Source organism: Mesoplodon densirostris, chromosome 3, assembly GCF_025265405.1.
Source record: "Mesoplodon densirostris isolate mMesDen1 chromosome 3, mMesDen1 primary haplotype, whole genome shotgun sequence".
Lineage (NCBI taxonomy): Eukaryota > Metazoa > Chordata > Mammalia > Artiodactyla > Ziphiidae > Mesoplodon > Mesoplodon densirostris.
Window position 1 is genome coordinate 112,485,515 of NC_082663.1, and position 22,166 is coordinate 112,507,680.

General features: G+C 41.0%; 1 protein-coding gene across 1 annotated transcript in view; it reads left to right on the forward strand.

Annotated features, from left to right (window-relative positions):
* The first annotated feature begins 6,711 nt into the window (after nt 1-6,711).
* RAD50 (RAD50 double strand break repair protein) overlaps nt 6,712-22,166 on the forward strand; it is a 108,272-nt gene continuing 92,817 nt past the window's right edge. Inside the window, exons 1-2 of the mRNA XM_060093338.1 lie at nt 6,712-7,131; nt 9,394-9,477. Coding sequence (XP_059949321.1) covers nt 7,003-7,131; nt 9,394-9,477 — 213 coding nt within the window. The 5' untranslated portion in view covers nt 6,712-7,002. The remainder of the gene's footprint in view (nt 7,132-9,393; nt 9,478-22,166) is intronic.

Below are 22,166 nucleotides of genomic sequence, written 5' to 3' on the forward strand. Positions count from 1 at the left end.
TTGCTGCAGGAGTGAGGTAGGAATCACAATAGACTGGATCAAGGTGCTCTTAAAATGGTGCTTTCAAAACCAAAGCTGAGTTCTGGCAGAGCCTTCTCTCCCCAGAAGATTTCATAGAGAAAGTTTGTTCTGGTTCTCCTCAGCTCCTTTGGGCTACACTGAGGAAGTGTGGGCTTAGATGAAGGTTTCAGAGGAACTGCCAAGTGACTTGTTATTTTGGTACCTTAAGTACATGAGGTTCTGAGTTTTAAACTTCTCTCTGTTATAGGGTTGCACAGGGAAACTAGGTGGTGGAGGATTGAGACACCACTGTACTAGTGTTCACTAAGCAGGAGAAAACTCACCAACCAATCACTATTTTTAGGGAGTCATGCTGGCTATGAAAATGAGTGAGATGGGCAAGGTGTGACAACAGCACAGATGGTGGGGCTGCAGAAAACTGCAGCAGAGTGACGTGTCTCCAGGTGGCAAGTACTGGTCAGCTCCAGCTGACTGTTGCCATGTGACACCCTTGGACTTATGCTGCCAAATCATCCAATTTTTCAAAGAAGCCAGAAATCCTGATTATTATGTATCATCTCCTGATTTTTAAATGTTGGCAATTCATAGTTTTAAGAACCATACAGAGTGCTATTTTGCAGTCTCTGATCTACAGTATAACTGTGGGTCCCTATTGGAGGGCAAGTTATTTAAAAATCCTCCTATTCAAAATTATGTATCTTCAAAAATGTTTTAATTGTGGTAAAATACATGTAACATAAAACATAACATCTTAACCATTTTTTTTAAAGTCTACAGTGGGGCTGGGAATCTGTACTTTTTTAAATTAATTAATTAATTTTTATTTTTGGCTGTGTTGGGTCTTCGTTTCTGTGCGAGGGCTTTCTCTAGTTGTGGCAAGTGGGGGCCACTCTTCATCGCGGTGCACAGGCCTCTCACTATCGCGGCCTCTCTTGTTGCGGAGCACAGGCTCCAGACACGCAGGCTCAGTAGTTGTGGCTCACGGGCCTAGTTGCTCCGCGGCATGTGGGATCTTCCCAGACCAGGGCTCGAACCCGTGTCCTCTGCATTAGCAGGCAGATTCTCAACCACTGCGCCACCAGGGAAGCCCCATCTTAACCATTTTTAAGTATACAGTTCAGTAGTGTTGAGTATGTTCATAATGTTGTACAATCCATCTCCAGAACGCTTTTTATCTTGCAAAGCTGAAACTCTGTACCCATTAAACAACAACTCTGTTTTCCCCCTCCCTCCCAGCCCCTGGCAACCTCAGTTCTACTTTCTGTCTCCATGAATTTGATTATTCTAGGTAACTCAGATAAGTAGAATCATATAGTATGTGTCATTTACTGACTGGCTTATTTCACATAGGATAGTGTCCTCAGCGTTCATCCATCTTGTAGCATGTGGCAGAGTTTCCTTCCTTTTTTTTTTTTTTGGCCTCACCGCAAGGCTTATGGGGGATCTCAATTCCCCAACCAAGGATTGAACCTGGGCCACGGCAGTGAAAGCCTGGAATCCTAACCACTAGGCCACCGGGGAACTCCCCTTCCCTTTTAAGGTGATCTTCCATTTTATGCATATACCACATTTTGTTTATTCGTTCATTTTTCAATGGACATTTGGGTTGCTTCCATCTTTTGGCTATTGTGAATAATGCCGTTGTGAACATGAGTGTACAAAATTACATTTCTTACAATGTTTTCATAAGTCAATAACTATTCCTCTATTAGTCTGATCTCCCCAACCTGATTGCAAACTCTCTGAGCAGGGACCATAAAATAATGTATTTGAGGGCTTCCCTGGTGGCGCAGTGGTTGAGAGTCCGCCTGCCGATGCAGGAGACACGGGTTTGTGCCCCGGTCCGGGAAGATCCCGCATGCTGCGGAGCGGCGGGGCCCGTGAGCCATGGCCGCTGAGCCTGCACGTCCGGAGCCTGTGCTCCGCAACGGGAGAGGCTGCAACAGTGAGAGGCCCGCATACTGCAAAAAAAAAAAAAAAAAAAAAAAAGTGTTTATTAATGTTAACCTGCAAACAAAAGTTAATAATTTTAATCTCCTATGCAGAATTCCAAGTAATTTTTGTAGATATTCTAGTCTCAAGGAAATGAAGCATAATTCTCTATAAGTGTGGAATACACTTAAGGTAAGTGTGGAATACAATACAATTCATTTTAAAGTGTGCAGTCTGGAAGGGGGATTATGAGAGGAGTAACTTTGCAATGGAGAAACCTGACAAGTCTCAGCCAGGTGATCAAGGTCAACATCAACAGTGATAACTCATGTTAGTAGCATGTTCCCTTAACATGATGTAATGAGAATGGCATTTTGTCTCTGCGGTCTTCCTCCTCAAAACTGATAACCTCTGTCTAACCATGAGAAAAATATTACACATACCCAAATTGAAGGACAAAATACCTGAAATGTACTCTTTAAAACTGTCAAGATCATCAAAAACAAGTAAAGTCTGAGAAACTGTCACAGCCCAGAGGAATCTAAGATGACATGATGACTAAATGCAATGTGGTATGCTGGATGACATCCCAGACAGAAAACCCCCTAAAACTAAGTAGGTAAAAACTAAGAAAACCCCCTAAAAACTGTGGAGTCTAGTAATGTGCCAATGTTGGTTACCCAGTTGTGACAAATGTACCATAGTGATATGAACAACAGAGGAAACTGGGTACAGGGTACACAGGAGATCTCTATAATATTCTTTCAACATTTCTGCAAATCTAAAGCTAAATGAAATAAAAGTTTATTAAAAATAACCTTGCAAATTGAAAAAAGTTAATGATTGTTTATATTATTATTATGTAAAAAGACTTTGTATCCCATAAGTGTCATGCACCTGGGACCTTTTTACTTCACTAGACTGTGAGCTCCTTGAGAATAAGGGTTTTATTTAATTGATCTCTTTATCCTCAATGACCAGCCTATTGTACACACTCAATTAATGTTTATTGAATAAATAACTGAATGAATAAGCAGGAACTTGGTTGTATTAGTTGAACACATTAATGTGAATACTGTGGAAACTGAAGGAGCTATTCCCTGGGGCCAGGAGCCTGATAATAGAAACAACTTTGGCAGGACTCCTGGAAAAAAGATAGAGCAAAGCTGTCAACTCATCTATAGAGAACAAACCAATGTGAACTACCATGGTATTTTAAAAAACCCACATTATTTTAGGAGAATAGAAAGAAATTAGCAAACAGTATTGAGAATTTTTAAGAATTACTAGTAATTGTATAGTTTAGAAAAAGGACTTTGGTGTTGAAAAGTTATATTAGTAGGCAACATTCATCCTTTTGCCCTAAAACCTTTGTCTATATTAGCGGCTTCCAAATTGGCAACATGTTTTTAAAAACTGATACCTGTGTTTTTTTACTAACTGTGTAGTCATTAAGGTCAAATGACTTTTCTATGAACTGATTCTAATCAATTAACAGGGCATGATGCACAATTTTTTTTGCAGTGACTAAATGTAAAATGATAGCGTCTCTTTTTCTTGACCTTATTCTAACCTCCATCCTTTCAATCTCCAAGTATATCTTTTAAATAAGTTTTTAATTGATAAATAACATCATAGGAAAATAAACACAGAACTTCTTCCCCTCGGCATAGCAACTACTGTATTAGGTTTTTGTTGACCTCTTCCAATCTTTACTAAGACAACTTTACAGAGTTGTAATCAATATGTGCAATTTTGTTTATCTTTTTTGTTATTAATACTTCTCTTTCATGTAGCTACTTATTATTTAAATGGTTACCTGCTATTAGATGAAATTGATGTTTACTTCACCATTTGGGTTGTTGCTAGTATTCCACAATTAAAAACAATGCTACTAAAAAGCTCTCTGTATAATTTAAAAAATATTTCTGGGCTTCCCTGGTGGCACAGTGGTTGAGAGTCCACCTGCCGATGCAGGGGACACAGGTTCGTGCCCCGGTCCGGGAGGATCCCACGTGCCGCAGAGCGGCTGGGCCCGTGAGCCATGGCCGCTGAGCCTGTGCGTCCGGAGCCTGTGCGTCTGGAGCCTGTGCTCCGCAACGGGAGAGGCCACAACAATGAGAGGCCCGCGTACCACAAAAAAAAAAAAAAGAAAAAAAAATTTCCTTATGCTGACGAACTTGTGTGATCATTTTAATAGCTTTGTTACATTTTACCAGATTAACCCTCTAAAAATATTCAATGCACAAAAAATAAATCTCATAGTTTTACAGTGTTTTACCATTTATAAAGCACTTTCACAAAAATAACTTTGTTTAATCCTGATATCAGCACTGTGGGATAGATTTCTTTCCCTCAAGATTCTTTAGCACTAGGGTTTAATAGTTCTGCTAATGTAATGAGTGAAATGAACGACAAAGGAAGGTGTGATACAAGAAGCAGTAGTAGTAAAAAAGCTTGATAAATATGTTGGTAAACATAAATAAATAATGCTGGTTTTTAAAAATAACTCAGAGGATTTCAAGACAACATGGAACAAAAATACTAAACAATGATAATGTGGAAGATTAAGATGCAAGGAGTGATCAGATTCGGTGCATTTTATGGTTCTTGTACTGTTTAAAAGGATACTAAAGGTATTAACTTCAGATTTCAAAATAGGCACGTGAAAAATGCAAGAATAATGACTAAAAGAATCAAAATAGAATGTGCAACTTCAAAACCAGTAGAATAAAACAGGAGAATAATGAAAATCAATCAATCCAGAAACCTGGAAAGGAGAAAAAGAGGGAAAAGGCACAAAAAAAGATATGAGAAATACGTCCAAATTTATCAGGAATAACAGTTCACTTCATGCAAAATGACATTAAGAGGTTTAAAAATCAAGGGATAGAAAGACATACTACACAAATACTAATCAAAAGAAAGCTGATGTACCAATGTAAATATCAGAAAAAGACAATTTATGTCAGAAAGTATTATAAGGATAAAGAGATTCACTAATAGATATAAGATAGTATTTCATGGTATTTTATTTTCCATTTCATTAATTATAAGTGAAACTAAACATTTTTCAGTAGTAGTTTACTGGGAACTGGGAACTTGACTGATTCGCCTTTTTAGTTCTTTTTATTTTAAAGATTAATCATTTTTATTGCAAATCTTTCCACCCGCCCCTCCTAGAGTTGTTATCTTAGTTTTATAGTTTCCTACTGTTACAAAGTTGAAAATTTTTGTAATGGAATCTGGCACCTTGTAATGTCCATTTTTTCCTTCAACTCAGTTTTTCTCAAGTATTTTAAAAGTAAATTATAGAAAGCATGACACTCTATCGTTAACACTTCCATATGCATCTCAAAAAAGGATCTTTTTCATATAGCAAAATATCATCACATCTAACATAATGAAAACAATGGGGTTTTTTTAGCATTTAATCTCCAGTCTACATTCAAATTTCCCCACATATACCCGAAATTCCCTTCACATCTCTATGTCCAAAGCAGGATCCAATCCAGGATCATGAGCTGCATCTTGGTAACATGAAACTCAAATCTCTTAATTCTCAACCATCCTTTTAGAGTCTACAAAAGTTCTTGTTCTAGTAACAGTAATCTGAAAGTCTGGGCCAATGTTTTGTAGCACATTCCACCTTCCAGATTTGCCTTTTCCATCCTTGTGATATTATTAGCTTAATACTTCCTGTAAACTGGAAGCTTATTCTAAAGGTGCTAAAGACTCAAGTTAAACCTTTTTTTTAAAATCCAGCTGCATAAGAGGTAATTTTGGCTACTTCATATTAAGCAGGAGACATATTCAATGCCATTGGTATATCTGTCACCTCCAAAAGTTTCTTCTCACCTTATTTTTATTTTCTATTTAATTAATTAATTTATTTATTTATTTTATACACAAGTGTATATTGTGTATATTTTATACACAATATATTTTATATATTTATTTATTTATACACAAGGTCTACCATCTTGGCAAATTTTTACGTATACAATACGTTATTGTTAAATATAGGCACGATGGTGTACAGATCTCTTATTATTCATCTTGCGTAACAGAATCTCTTAAAGGTGTCTGTTCCTATCTTGGGGTGGTACTTAGAGCAGTGGATTTCCTTCACATATTTTCATAACATTTTATAGTCTTATAATAGCTTTTTGGCTTTTGGTCTACAACGGCAGTTCACAAACTTTTGGTATTAAACCACTCTCTGAGGATTCCAAAGGGCTTTTAAGTGAGTTATAACTACTAATATTTACTCAAGTAGAAACTAAATTTGAATTTTTTTAAAAAGGACAATATACAAGCACGCATTCCATTAGCCATCATTGCGATGTGTCCCGCACATCACGTAATTACTAGAAAACTCAGTACATTAGGGAGCGGCTGAGAGCGCAAAGGCAAATAACGTCTTAGTATTGTTAGAAAAAGTTTTGACAAGAGCGAACACCGCACCCCCCTCCGCTCCAGGAGTCCCGAGATCACACTTTGAGAATCGCTGTCCATCACAAGTCTTTGTCTTCTCTTAGAGTTAGTGCCTCTCAGTGCCGTCCCGCCCCGCCCCCGCCGCCAGCAAGGAGCCGGAATCCGCTTTCTAGATGACCTTGCACTCAACCTTCTTGCGCGGTAAGGTTCCCGGAACCCAGAGCTGCGCGCGCACAGCGGGCCTTTGACTTCCCGGCGTGCCCCGGGCCTGCGGCGTAAAAGCGCGCAGGCCGTAGCGTCCCACGTGACCCGCGGCGCCGCGGAGGCGGGAGTGTGTGAGAGCCCACGGTCGCGGCGTTCTCCGGATTGTGTTCTGCGTCTCCCGCGGGCAGCCCCGGGCTGGCCCCCACCCACACTCTCGCCTTCCAGCAGGGAACAAAGCCGGTGTGGGAGGAACAGTTCCAGCCCGAGCTTTCGCTCTCACCTGGAGCCCCGACCCTGGGACGCGCGAGTCCTTAAGACCCGCTCTTGCTCTGCTCGGGCCTCACTGCTAAACCTTGGTGAGCCCTGGGCTCTAGACCCCTGCTGTTGAGAAAAGAAACATTTGCAAATATGTCCCGGATCGAAAAGATGAGCATTCTGGGCGTGCGGAGTTTTGGAATAGAGGATAAAGATAAACAAATTATCACATTCTTCAGTCCCCTCACAATTTTGGTTGGACCCAATGGGGCGGGGAAAACGGTAAGTCCTAAATAGCCGCCTTCAGTTTACGGGTCGCCACGTGTTAGAAATCTTCAGTAAAATATCTGCAGAGTTCGGAACTCTTGATTAGGATGAGAGGAGTCCTTATGACTCAGCTCCTGGGGCCCCAGGGTGTACCTGGGTCTCCGGCTGACTTCCCGGCCCAGGGGCGTGGCTTGGTGTGGCCTTCAGGCCACTGCGACCTCAGGAACCGACCAGACTCCTGTGTTCAGTCATGTCCGGTGGACAAGGTTTCCATCAGAATCCTAAGAGACCGGGAGCTACCTCCGGGCTCAGCGAGCTCACAGTCCCACAGGAAGCCTTTTTGTCTACATTGATGTTTTATCGTTCCTTACTCACATGGCATAGCATTCACTTCCTGGTAGTCGTCCCCATACAGGATTTCTTTAAAAGTTATAAAATATAAATATATGACTTTAAGAAGACTGTCTATCCCGACTAAGATAATAAATGATAAGTAAATGACATAATTTTAAAATGAAACATGCGTTGGGGCTTGGTTAAATTGGGACAGTATTTTGTTGTTAGGATACTCGTACCTAGTCAGAATAAAAGATCAGAGCGCATGGGCTTCCCGGGTGGCGCAGTGGTTGAGAGTCCGCCTGCTGATGCAGGGGACACGGGTTCGTGTCGCGGTCCGGGAAGATCCCACATGCTTCAGAGCGGCTAGGCCCGTGAGCCATGGCCGCTGAGCCTGCGCGTCCGGAGCCTGTGCTCCGCAATGGGAGAAGCCACAGCACGGAAAGGCCCACGTACCGAAAAAAAAAAAAAAAAAAAAAAAAAAAAAAAGATCAGAGCGCAGCTTATATACTGTGCTCCAGAACTGGAAATATTTAGAAATTTGAGTTGGACCTGGAATGGTATGCAATTATGAAAAAAGTACAGCCAAGAGGCTCTCTGGCCTGAAAGGGTGCTTTGAGGAAAAGCAAGGTGGTATCGTTGTAACAGGGAGAGGAGTAAATGAAGTGAAAAGTATAGAAAAAGACATAAGGTTTAGTGTTGAGAGTTGAATGCCAGACTCTTGTCTGCTTTGTTTATGTAGAAATATTATTTATTGAATGCTTTTTATGTATCTAGCATTGTGTTCAGTGCTCTACTGGTAGAGAGACTAGTATGTTTAGTGTTTATGAGCCCTAGCTGCTTTAATACAAATTTTTTCCTTCACCATTTATTAGCTGTGTGACTGGGCAGAAGTGACCTAAATGCTCCATGCCTTAGTTTTCTCCTCTGTAAAATGGAGGTTAAAAAATAGTTTCTACGTGGGACTTCCCTGGTGGCGCAGTGGTTAAGAATCTGCCTGCCATGGCAGGGGACACGGGTTTGAGCCCTGGTCCGGGAGGATCCCACATGCTGTGGAGCAACTAAGCCCATGCGCCACAACTACTGAGCCTGCGCTCTGGAGCCCGCGCAAGCCACAGCTACTGAAGCCCGCGCGCCTAGAGCCGGTGCTCCACAACAAGAGAAGCCACTGCAATGAGAAGCCTGTGCACGGCCCCGAAGGGTAGCTCCCGCTCACCCCGCCCGTGCACAGCACAGACCCAACACAGCCAAGAATAAATAAAAAAATTAATTTATTAAAAAAAAATAGTTTCTACAGCCTAGGATTGATGTGAGAATTAAAAGCTTAATGTATGTGAAAGTGGTTAGTACAATACCTGGCACATAGTAAGGTCTTTGTAGATACTAGCCATTTGTTTAGTTTCGACTTTTAAAAAAATTTTAGCTTTATTGGAGTATAATGACATATAAATTGTAGGCTATTTAAAGTATACATCATGGTGATTTGACACATGTATATTGTAAAAGGATTCCCCCTATCTAGTTAATTAATGTGTATTTATCTTTTTTTGGTGAGAACATTTAAGTTACACTCTCATTAAATTTCATTTGTACAATATAGTGTTGTCAACTATGGTGACCATGTTTTACTTTAGCCATTGTTATTAAAAACTTGACTTAGTTTAAAGGGTTTTAATTAGAAATAGAGAAATTTTCCCTCAAATAATAATTCTTTATTTTATTTCAGTATACCTCGTTAAGTATGTAGCTTTTCTATGAACTTACAGCAATTATTCTTTAACACTTAATCATATTTATATAACAGGTTTTATAATGTCAAATTTTATCTGATCATATCTTTTATAGTCTCTATGGTAATAATATTTTATAATGAGTTAACATTTTATGATTAAATCCTGCAGTTCTCTAATAACTAAATAATATAATTTTCTATTTCTTTAGACCATCATTGAATGTCTAAAATATATTTGTACTGGAGATTTTCCTCCTGGAACCAAAGGAAATACATTCGTTCATGATCCCAAGGTAATGGTGCTAGTAAAACTTTGTACTTTTAAAGTAAAAAAAAATTGTTTTTATATTTTTGGCTGCGTCAGGTCTTAGTTGTGGTGCGCGGGCTTCTCTGTAGTTGTGGCATGCGGGTTTTCTCTCTAGTTGTGGTGCGTGGGCTCTGTAGTTTGTGGCATTCAGGCTCTCTAGTTGAGGTGCCTGGGTTTTGCTGCCCCACAGCATGTGGGATTTTAGTTCCCCGACCAGGGATCGAACCTGGGTCCTCTGCATTGAAAGGCAGATTCTCTACCACTGGACCACCGGGAAGTCCCTAAAATAAAATTTTTATAATTATGGAAGTGATGATAGCTCATTGTAGAAAATTTGGCAGTGGAAAAGTATGAAGAGGTATGAAAGTCACCCACATACAGTCTTAGCGCCCAGTGATAGCCATTGTTGACATTTTCATGTATTTCTTCTCCTTTACATACAGTCTTATATAGCTGAAGTCATACTCTAATTTTGTATTCTGAGGTGTTTTTCCACCTAACATTATAATAAAGTCCCATGTTATTTAAAAAACTATATTAATCTGGATGTTTGATACATTGGTGTTTTAGTCTTTTTACTTTTTTGTATGTCTGAAGTATTTCCTACTTAAAACATGTAACCTTTTATGAACATTTTTAATAATTGCATCATTTTCTTACATTTAGATTGCTTTCAGTTTTTCATTAAAATGTACCATAATGAAAGTCTTGGTGTATGAATGTTTGAATGGTATCTTTTTTTTTTTAACAAATTTATTTATTTATTTATTTATTTTTGGCTGTGTTGGGTCTTCGTTGCTACACACGGGCTTTCTCTAGTTGCAGCGAGCGGGGGCTACTCTTCGTTGCGATGTGCCGGCTTCTCACTGCGGTGGCTTCTCTTGTTGTGGAGCACAGGCTCTAGGCTCTCAGGCTTCAGTAGTTGTGGCTCTCGGGCTCTAGAGCACAGGCTCAGTAGTTGTGGTGCCTGAGTTTAGTTGCTCCGTGGCATGTGGGATCTTCCCAGACCAAGGCTCAAACCCGTGTCCCCTGCATTAGCAGGCGGATTCTTAACCACTGCGCCACCAGGGAAATCCTGTGAATTATGGTGTTTAAACTCTTAGTGTGTGTATAGGACAGGCTTTTCTGTATGCATTTTGGCCTGTAGGTTTTTCTTTCTTTCTTTTTTTTTATTGAAGTATAGTTGATTTAGAATATTGTGTTAGTTTCAGGTATACGGCAAAGTGATTCAGTTATATACATATTTTGTTCCAGATTATTCCATTATAGGTTATTACAAGATATTGAATATTGTTCCCCCTGCTATATAGTAAATCTCTGTTGCTGATCTATTTTATATATAGTAGTATGTATCTGTTAATCCCAAACTCCTAATTTATCCCTCTCCCTGAATAGGTTTTTCTTGTATACTATAGTGGGGTCAGGTGCCTCTCTCATTACCCCGCCTGCCAAGAGTTTGTTGTGTGTTTCCTCCAGGCTTTTTTCTGTGTTTATAAAAACATATCTGTGTGTGTATATAAATACACTCATGTAAATATTTTAATGCATCAATAGAATTTTATTTTTCCATTGTATCAATACACATCAAATATTTATTTAGTGATATACTGCAGATATGTTAAAATATATATACACCTTTGTTTCATTATTTTTAATTACTAAGTAGTATTTCATTGAGTTTATATTCTCTAATTTATTTAGCTGACCCACTGTTGATAGTCTTTTAAGTTGTTTCCACGTTTATGTGACTAAAGATAACTCTGTGATTATGAAAGTGATCTCAGGTGGCCTTGGCCTGCAGTGGCTTGAAGAGGATTTCTGTTCCCTGGCCAGGGATTGAAGTCAGGTCATGGCAGTGAAAGCACCAAGTACTAGCCATTAGACCACCAGGGCCAGTGGGCAGTGACAAGGCCCTGGTCCATTGGCTTTGTAGAAATGAATTTCCACAAAGACATGGAAAGTAGTGAAACAAGTAAAGTGTTTATTAGGAGGAAAAAGAGTACATGTGAATAGACTCACACCGGCGGGCTCAGAGAGAGAGAGTTGCGCCCTCGTGGTAGTTTCAGTCACTTATATGGGACATTTCTTCTGGGTTTACTCTGGCCAGTCATCTTGCTTTTTCTGGCCCTGAGCCTGTATTTGGTTTAACTCAGGGTCCTCCCCTGTGTGCACATGCGTCTCTTAGCCAAGATGGATTCTAGCGAAGAGGCCTGTGGGTAGGTTGACATCACCTACTGTGGGGTGACGCCCCCTCCCTTTTTGGCCCCCGAGGAGCCTTTTTGCGCAACTGTAGTCGGGAAGGTCTCCTTGACCTTGAGAATGAGGAACATGTGGTCTCTTTATCTTTTATCTGGGCAGAGCTCAGCTCCTTGCTCCTTGCTATTCATCTTGGAGTATCTGTCCACAGGGGACAAACTCCAGCTGCTCAGCCTGGGACCCATCTATCTCCTGCCTCAAATCCCCCGTGCGAGACATAAGCCCCAAGAAATCTTTATTGGGAGGATGTAGGGCAAAGGTCTGTCTTCTGTAGCTTCTTCAGGCTGGCATGTGGCTCATAGACCCTACCTAGTTGGGTTCACGGAGCTCTCGCCCTGTCTCATTAAGGGGCCCAGGGTGACTTCTGTTGTTATTCCAGCAGGATCTGTTCCGAGGAATGGCCAGAATCTCTGCATCACCATTATCTTGATGTGAAACTATTGTAATCTGGAAGAGACAAACTTAACAAGCAGATTAAAAAGGCAGGGGCCAAAAACCAATAAAAGAACTATTGTAACCAGTGGCCTAAGGAATAGGAACCAGGTTATGTTTGGTAACAATTTTGATCCTGGTCCAGATAGAGTCAGTGCTTGGGTTACCCTGTCCAAAGGAATGGAGCCATTTGGCGTGGTCATATATATATATATATATATATATATTTTTTTTTTAAAACCTATTTTTTTTTTCTTTTTATGAATTTCTTTTTTTTTATTTTTGGCTGCATTGGGTCTTCATTGCTGAGCACAGGCTTTCTCTAGTTGTGGCAAGCAGGGGCTACTCTTCGTTGTGGTGTGCAGGCTTCTCATTGCGGTGGCTTCTCTTGTTGTAGAGCACGGGCTCTAAGCATGCGGGCTTCAGTAGTTGTGGCACGTGGGCTCAGTAGTTGTGGCTCACAGGCTCTAGAACGCAGGCTCAGTAGTTGTGGCACACGGAGCCTAGTCGCTCCGCGGCATGTGGGATCTTCCCGGACCAGGGCTCAAACCCGTGTCCCCTGCATTGGCAAGCGGAATCTTAACCACTGTGCCACCAGGGAAGCCCAGTCATATATATTTTTGATATCTGCTTCTATTAGCCCAGTGTGATTTGATGTGGGTGTAACGCACTCAGTTAGTTGGACAACATGACATTAATAGATCTCATTTCTTTTCAGGAGAATAAGCCTGAAACCCATTCTGGACCTGGCACTTTGGGGAGACTTGTAGCCAGGTAGCTAGTTGTTTAGTTTTATCTAAGTAGGTTGTAACCTTTGATGTGGTATTAACACATAAATAACAGGAGCTATTGGTCATCATACATGTCTCTTTTTTTGGTTAATATATGATATAAAGCTATTTCATTGCCTAAAAATAATAATTATAAGAGGAGACCTTTAAATTGTTTATTGTTTTATCTTAAAGTCAATTAAGTCCTCTCAGAGGCTGGATCAAATCAGTCCCTTTTGCCAAGTCAAGCATTTTGCTTTTCAGTTGTCCTTGCTCCTGCATTAGCAGTTTCTCCCTCTTTAGGGGATCATTTATATCAGCATATAAACATGGTCTGGTAGCTCCAGTCTACAAACAGACAAAATCTCCCTTTACTTGCAGATCAACCTCTGGCTACTACTTAGTTCCAGTTTATAGCAAAATTCACAAGAGTTGTGTGTACCGATTGTTTTCACTTTATTGCTTCCCCTTTCCTCCTCAGCCTACTCTGTTTAGATTTTTCTCCTTTTTTCCCCTCACTAAAACTGCTCTTGTAAGGTCACCAGTAATCTCCATACTGCCAGATAAAACAGTTATTTTCTAATTCTCAATAATTTCTTTGCAGATTTGATAGAGTTGGTTTCCCCCTTTTTAAAAAACATTGCTCTCTTGGCTTTCATGACACCATAATCTCATACCTCCTTTTTCCCTGGCCATACTTTAGTGTCCTTTGATGAGTCTACTTTTGCCTGGCTCTTCTTGGGTGATCTCATTCACTCTCATAGCTTTAAGTATTGGTTATGTTGCTCTTGTCTAACACGTGGAAGTGAATTGTCTGAGGAGACACATGTGCTGACAGAGCAAGAGACTTTATTGGCAAGGGGCACCTGGGCGGAGAGCAGTAGGGTAAGGGAACCCAGGAGAACTGCTCAGCCACGTGGCTCGCAGTCTTGGGTTTTATGGTAATCGGGTTAGTTTCCTCGTTGTCTCTGGGCAGTCATTCTAACTCAGGGTCCTTCCTGGTGGTGCACACATCGCTCAGCCAGGATGGATTCCAGCGAGAAGGATTGTGGGAGGTTGGTAGGACATATGGACGGGCGTCTCCTCTCTCCTTTTGACCTTTCCCGAATTCTTCCAGTTGGTGGTAGCTTGTTAGTTCCGCCTTCCTTACCAGGACCTCCTGTTGTAAGATAACTCATGCACGTGGTTACTATAGGGCCTGGCCAGGGCGGGCAGTGTCGGTCAGTGGTTCCGCTAACAGTTCTATGCTGAGGAATCCCAAATTTATATATATATAGCCCTAATTTCTTTCCTACACTCGAGATATATATGTCCAGCTGTTTGGTTATTTAATGGGCATCTCAAATTTAACATATTCAAAATAGAACTCTTGGTTCCGTTCCCCCATCCCTTTCACGTTCTCAAACCTGTTACTACCTTAGTACTCTCCAGTTTAATAAATGATATCATCATCCACATGTTTGCTCATGCAAAAACCTGTGTGCCATCCTTTGAGTGATTCCTTTATCTCATCCTGTTTCTAATTCATAAGCAGTTCTTACCTACTCTTCTAAAATATGTCCAGAATATGTCCCTTCATTCCATCTCTGCTCCTTTCCTGGTCCAAGCCACCACACTTTTCCCTTTGAATTATTCTGGTAGTCTCCAAACTTGTTTTTCCTGCCTCATTCTTTTTTTTTTTGGCTGTGCCATGTGGCATGTGGGATCTTAGCTGCCCAACCAGGGATCAAACCCATCCCCCCCTGCAGTGGAAGCACAGAGTCTTAACCACTGGACCCCTGGGAAAGTCCCTCCTGCTTCATTCTTTTTTTTTCTTTGATAGTAAGAAGTGGATTTATTTAGAGAGAAACTCCTGCCTCATTCTTGAAGTTCTCTTTTTTACATAGCAACAAATTATCTTTAAATATTTATTCATTCATTCAACAGGGAGTGAGTCACTTAAAATGTGAGGGGAGAATATTCCAGTCAGTGTTAATACTAAGTGCAAAGTCCTTGAGATAGGAGCATGTTTGGTGTGTTCAAGGAATCACAAGAAGGAGCAAAATGGTAGGGGAAGACTGGTAGAAAATTAAGTTAGAGTAGTTGAAGGGTCTAGATCTGGTAGGACCTTGGGTTCTAATTTAAATAGGAATCTATTGGAAGATTTTAAGCAAGAAGAGGGCATGATCTGTATTTTAAAGTGATCAGTCTAGCTGCTGAGAGAAGACCGTCTGTAGGTGGCAAGGGTAGAAGTGTGAAGACTAGCAAAGGGGATTTTGTGGTAATCCAGGTGAGAAATATTGGTGGTTAGATTAAGTGGTAATGGTAGAAAGTATGAGAAATGCTTGGATTTGGGCTGTATTTTAAAGGTAGAACCAGCAGTTTAGCTAATGATTTGGGTAGTGATGTATGAGAAAAATAGAAGCATAAAGCAGAACTCCCAAGTTTTTTGACTTGAGCAAGTAGAAAAATAGTGTAATGAGGAAACACTGGAAAAGGAGGTTTGGGTGGCTCTAGTTTAAACATGTAAATTGGGATGGGAATTCCCTGGCGGTCCATTGGTTAGGACTCGGCGCTTTCACTGTCAGGGGCCCAGGTTCAGTCCCTGGTTGGGGAACTAAGATCCCACAAGCTGCACGGCACAGTCAAAAAGAAAAAGAAAAAAAAAAAAACCATGTAAATTGGGGATGTTTGTTAGATATCCAAAGGAGGTGTCCAGTGGGTAAGTAGAAGTATGACCAGGGGAGAGGTTTGAGTTAAAGAAAGAAAATTAGGAATCATTGATGCATACAGTTATAAATGTATGTAGTTAGTCTTAAAGCCTGATGGGATCACATAGGAAGTGAATATAGAGAAGAGATCCAAGACCTAAGCCTAGAGCACATTAGCATTTAGAAATAAGAAAGAGGAGGAGGAGCCGGCAAAAGATGCTAAAAGAACAACTACTGAAGTAAGGAAAACAGAGAATAGTGTCTTAGAAGACAAAAGAAGAAAGTGTTACAAGAAGGAGGAGTCATCAACTGTGTCAAATATGTCGATAGTTCAGGATAGATAATTAATGAGAACCTACTGTATAGCACAGGGAAATCTACTCAGTGCTCTGTGGTGACCTAAATGTGAAGGAAATCCAAAAAAGAGGGGATATGTGTATACATATAGCTGATTCACTTTGCTGTATAGCAGAAACTAACAAACATTGTAAATCAACTATACTCCAATAAAAATTAAAAAAAGAAATGTCGATAGCTCAAGTAAGAAGCAGGTTTGACTATGGGAAGGCCATTGGTGATCTTGACAAAACCAGTTTTAGTAATCTGAGAAAACAGGAGGTAAGGAAGTGAAACACATAGAATTGTCTTGTGAATTTTGCTATAAGTGGAAAGAGAGATAGGGCAATAGCTGAAAAGGTTTGCAGAATCAAGGAGAGTGTTGGCTATTGTTCTTGTTTTTTTACATACGTATGTATGTATGTATTTTCTGGATGTTTCCATGTTGATTGATGCTCTAGTATCTCTGCCAATCTCATCTATCACTCACCCCTTCCCAAATACTTTCATATTTCTAGAGCTGTTTTTCTCAGCTGTCCACTTATGTCCTCTCTGTGGTTCTTCTGGCCATGGTGGTTTAGCTCTCTTCACTTACTACCCACTTTTCGGCTGCTCTCATTTCCCAGTTCTGAGCTCCCACCCACACTTGCTCATCAACTCTTCTCTCCTGAGTCACTCACACCTCCTACTGTGGATGGAGCCATTCCCCTTATCTGAATTGCCCACATCCCCTCAGTTTTCCCTATATGCTGTGTTCTTCTCATTATTTCAATTCCTCTCACCCTCTTATATCTTCAGCTTCTCTTGTCTTTCCTTTTCCCTGTTTTAATTTGACCCTGAACCTAATATTGTTTACCTTGTCTTAAACAAATGCCTGAATTTTTCTGGTTCTCCTCAATAATTTTTCTTACCTATGTTCATTTGTTTCTACCTTCTTAGGAACTTTGATTTCCATGTTGCTCCATTTGCTTAACTTCCCACTTTTCTCCTTTACTTCTTTCAAACTTTCGGCTACATCAGTCCTTCCATTCTTCCTCTGATCTAATTTGCATCTCCTCAGTTGACCTGAACCCTCAGAAGCTCATTTCTCTGTTGTCTGCATCTTAACAGTTTTGTTTTGCTTTTGGCTGATATTGTAAATTGTCTGGATCCTTATTTTTTCAGCTGTTCCTTTATCCCATTTTGCTCCCATATGTTGTGTTCCTAAAAGTGGGAGATACTAGAGCATTTGTAAACTGATAGAAATGACTCTGGATAGAGGGGGAAATTGATGCAAGGGCGAAGATAATCACTGAGCAAAATCCTTGAGTAGGCAAGAAGAGATAGGATCTATTGCTCAGCTGAAGGAGTTAACAGGAGTGCTCAGCTGAAGGAGTTAACAGGAGTGCACGCTGTTTATCCATTGTAAAAGGATGGCAGGCAGAGTATATATGGTAAATTTAGTACTGAGAGAATGAATCAATTCTCTTTTGATTGTTTCTGTATCCTAAGTGGAAAAAAGAAGTGAAATCATTGGCTGAGGGTGGGAGAAGGGGTTGATTGAGGCTAGTAAAAGTGTAAAGTAGTTTTTATCTCAGAGTAAATTGATTAGGGAAGTGTTAAAGGGTTACATGACAGCGTCAGGGGGTCACTTGAGGTTTGTGGGTGAAAATTTATAGGGAGATCAGTCATTATGGTTGTGTTTTTTTCAGTTTTGTTCAGCTGCTCGATGGCAAGCACTGAGTAAGCTGGAAAGTTGGATTTAATCAAGGTTGGGCATTTGCCTGGTTAATAAAATGAAGGAAGTGAGAAGCAAGGAATTGACTGTATTCTTAATACATTTACTTATTTGATCAATCCCCCGTATGTAATGAATCTCCTATCACTTCCCTAGAACTCTAACACTCCATACTGGACCAACTCTACCCCCATGTGCAAGCTCTCTTCACCCTGCTTGGGCTGTAACTCCTCATGCTGGCTCTCTCAAATGGACGTTTTCCCATTTTGCTTATGCTCTGACTTCCCATGCAAGGCCACCTCCCATTTCCCACCCATGGACAGCTTACTTACCTTTCTCAATCCCTAATACTCTTTACCAGGTGGCCTCTTGTAGGGATGCCCTCTCTAATCTGGGATCTGAATTACCCTGGCAGGCTTCCCCCGTCACGTGGATTCCTTCCTCAGTGTTGTCAGGCTCTGAATCTCCACATCATGCCTTCTCCCAGTATGGACATCGGCCTCCTCCTGAGCTTGGTCATCCCTACTCAGAGATGCCCTTTTTATCCTGCTTGAACTGACACCCTTGGACTTTTGAAACTCTGTGCCAAGCTATCTCCCCATATGGATACCCTTCTCCGCCTACTCAAGCTCAGTTAGCATGCTTTACGTTGAGCTACCATGTCCCCCCACCTCCAGCCAGCATGGACGTTTACCTTCTTCTGCCCCATCTAATGGTTTTACAACTAGATTGTTTGGAAAGAGAAGGACTTATTTTATTTTATTTTATTTATTTTGGATAGAAATTGTTCTAAAGTATAATATATGTTTCTCTGCCCTAATAAATCAGCTCAATCTAAATTACTCTTTTTGAAGTGACTCTTCCTCAGTAAGAGCATCAACAACAATATTGTGCTTAAAATGCTACAAGATACCCCTTCTCTGAATTACATTTACTATTTTGATACTTGACAGAAAGGTAGATGCCAGGAGAACAAATATGTGTGTTTGGCCTGCTAGTCAGGCACATTGTAAACAAATTAACTCATTTTCTGTTACATAGATGGAAAAATCCTTTGTTTAACTACTGTGGACTAAGACCTCAGCAGCTACTTTCCTTGGGATGAAATTGTTGCAGGAAGGGAGACCCCTTCCAGGGCCTGAGAGGAAGGGAAATGAATTGTCTGAGGAGACATGCGTGCTGACAAAGCAAGAGACTTTATTGGCAAGGGGCATCTGGGCGGAGAGCAGTAGCTCAGCCACGTGGCTCGCAGTCTCGGGTTTTTTGGTAATGGCGTTGGTTTCTGGGTTGTCTCTGGCCAACCATTCTGACTCTGTCCTTCCTGGTGGCTCATACATTGCTCAACCAAGATGCAGTCCAGTGAGAAGGATTCTGGGAGGTTGGTAGGACATATGGACTGGTGTCTCCTCTCTCCTTTTGACCTTTCCCGAGTTCTTCCAATTGGTGGTAGCTTGTTTAGTTATGCATTCCTTACCAGGACCTCCTGTTGTAAGATAACTCACGCAAGTGGTTACTATGGGGCCTGACCAGGGTTGGCGGTTTCAGTCAGTGGTTCCCCTAACAAAATGATAGGATCAAGTCCCTGGGCTCGAAAAGCTGAATATCAGTCTCTGGCTACCTCCTAACTGAGATGTCTATATCCTGAATTTCTCCTGGATTACTCTCAGCTTCCTATCTTGCCTCCGTCCAGTCTGTTTACCCTAAAGACAAAATGCTTCTTCTAAAAATGCATATCTTTTGCATGCTTTTCCCCTGGATTAAACCTTTTAGTGATTTTCCATTGCTTTAAGTCCAAAGCCCTTAACATGTTTCAGAAAGCTTTTAATTTTTAATTTTAAAACCATTTTCTGTCTTTACTTTCCTTTTCCCTACTTTCTGCACCAAACATTCTGAAATTACTTTAGCCATTCAGTGACTCAGATCTTTTCATCTGCGAACTCTTGCTTATCTCTGTGGGGTCTCAGTTTAAATATTCACTTCCTTTAGAAAACCTTCCCAGAACTCTCCTAAATAGGTTAGATGCCTCTACTTTGTGCTCCCAAAGCAACCTGTACTTCTCTTATGATGATGTTTAACATTCCTTTTTCTACTCTTTGTTTAACTTCTCTGTCTTCCATGCTTCAAAGGAAAAAACTGTCATTTTGGGGCTTCCCTGGTGGCCCAGTTGTTAAGAATCTGCCTGCCAATACAGGGAACACTGGTTCGAGCCCTGGTCCGGGAAGATCCCACATGCTGCGGAGCAACTAAGCCCGTGTGCCACAACTACTGAGCCTGTGCTCTAGAGCCCGCGAGCCACGACTACTGAGCCCGCGTGCCACAGCTACTGAAGCCTGTGCTCCTAGAGCCTATGCTCTGCAACAAGAGAAGCCACTGCAATGAGAAGCCTGCGCACCATGACGAAGAGTAGCCCCCACTCGCCGCAACTAGAGAAAGCCAGTGCACAGCAACGAAGACCCAATGCAGCCAAAAATAAATTAATTAAATTTATTTTTTAAAAAACTCATTTTTGAACCAAAACAACAAATGAAAGCTACAAAGTGCCTAATAAATATTTGTTAAACAATTTTATGAATTAATATAAAAGTTAAATTTATGCCCAAAAGTCACGAAAAGTCCAACAAAAGTTATTTATGATTTTAAAAAAAGGCTGAATCCAGGGCTTGTGATTTTGGTTGCAGTAGAGTAGTGAGTATCATACTTGTGCTCCCAAGATGAACAACTATAAAACTGGAAAAAATATTTGAATCCACTCTTTTCAGGCATTGGGCAACAGATGGTGCAGGGCTGTGATTTTTGAGAAAAGAGAAATATATGCGGTGACTACACATTTATTCTAGTTTTCTACGTAGGGATATTTTGCAAACTTCAGTGCATAGAGTTAGAACCCAACAGAGAACCGTAGTCACTAGGCAGATGAAACAAAGAAGTTTGGGTTTGCTGAGGTGGTTGTGAATTGTGAGGCAGGGTATAGGGGTGGGGTTTTTGTGCAGAGATGGGGCACCAGGAATCTGTACAAGGAACCCATGAGCCTTTGGCCAAATACTAAGCTGCATGTGTTCCAGAACGAGATTCAGTGAGGACTAGCAGCGAACAACTATTGGAGTAGAGGAGTGGGATTGTGAACTGAAGGGAGGTTCTAGAGTTTACACAATGCTGGGAGACATTTGAGTCACGATATGCCAGAGTAGGAGGAGCTTGTGGAACTCCTTAGTATTCTGTTGAGGCCTCAGGCCATCCTAACAAATCCTAAAACAAGCTTTGACAGAATCAAGCTGAGTAGCCAATAAATTAACTGCCTTCTAGAACAAAACTCAACACTTTTTAGAGGAAGTCAGCACAATCCAAACTCACATTGTAGCATCTACAATGTCCAGGATATAATAAAAAATTAGTGTATATATGAAGAAACAAATGTAATCCATAACTGAGAGGAAAAAGTGAATAGAAATATATCCAGAGATGACAAATTTTGGAACTAGCAGACAAGGATTTTAAAAGCTATGACACATAAGTTAAGGAATTTAAAGGAAATTGGCCATAATGTGGGAAAAGATCCCAACAGAGAAATAAAATTATGAAAAAGACCCAAGAAGCTCAACACATAACAAGTGGCATAAACACACTTATATTGCATTCTACACTAAGCCTGATGAAAACCAGAGGTGAATTCTTAAAAGCAGACTGAGGAAAAAGTAACACATTATGCAGAGGGGAAAAACAATGATTTCTGACTTCTCATCAAAAACTTCCAAGCCATGAGATAGTGAGAGAACAGCTTTAAAATGCTGGGGAATAGGGCCTCCCTGGTGGCGCAGTGGTTGGGAGTCCGCCTGCCGATGCAGGGGATGCGGGTTCGTGCCCCGGTCTGGGAGGATCCCATATGCCGCGGAGCGGCTGGGCCCGTGGGCCATGGCCGCTGGGCCTGCGCGTCCGGAGCCTGCGCATCCGGAGCCTGTGCTCCGCAACGGGAGGGGCCGCGGCAGTGAGAGGCCCGCATACCACAAAAAAAAAAAAAAAAAAAAAAAATGCTGGGGAATAAAAATCAATCTAAAATTCTATATACAACAAATATCCTTCAAGAATTGAAGATGAAGTGGAGAACATTTTCTGATTGGGAAAAAAAAAGGTAGAGGTATTAGTTACCAGCAGATCTGTACCATAAGAAATGTTAAAGGAGGTTCTTGAGGCTGAGGGGAAGTGTTACGAAATTAGTCCTAGAGTAAAGGTTGCTGTAGATGCCCCCTTACAAACCTTAAAAACAAACGTTCAAAAGGACTAAGCCTCTAAGGAATTCCCTGGTAATTCATTGGTTAGGACTCCGCGCTTTCACTGCTGAGGGCACGGGTTCAGTACCAATCCCTGATCAGGAAACTTAAGATACTGCAAGCTGCGCAGCTCGGCCAAATAAAAAAACAATATCCACCATTAAATATTGGACTTCCCCAGAGGTCCAGTGGTTAAAAGACTCCGTGCT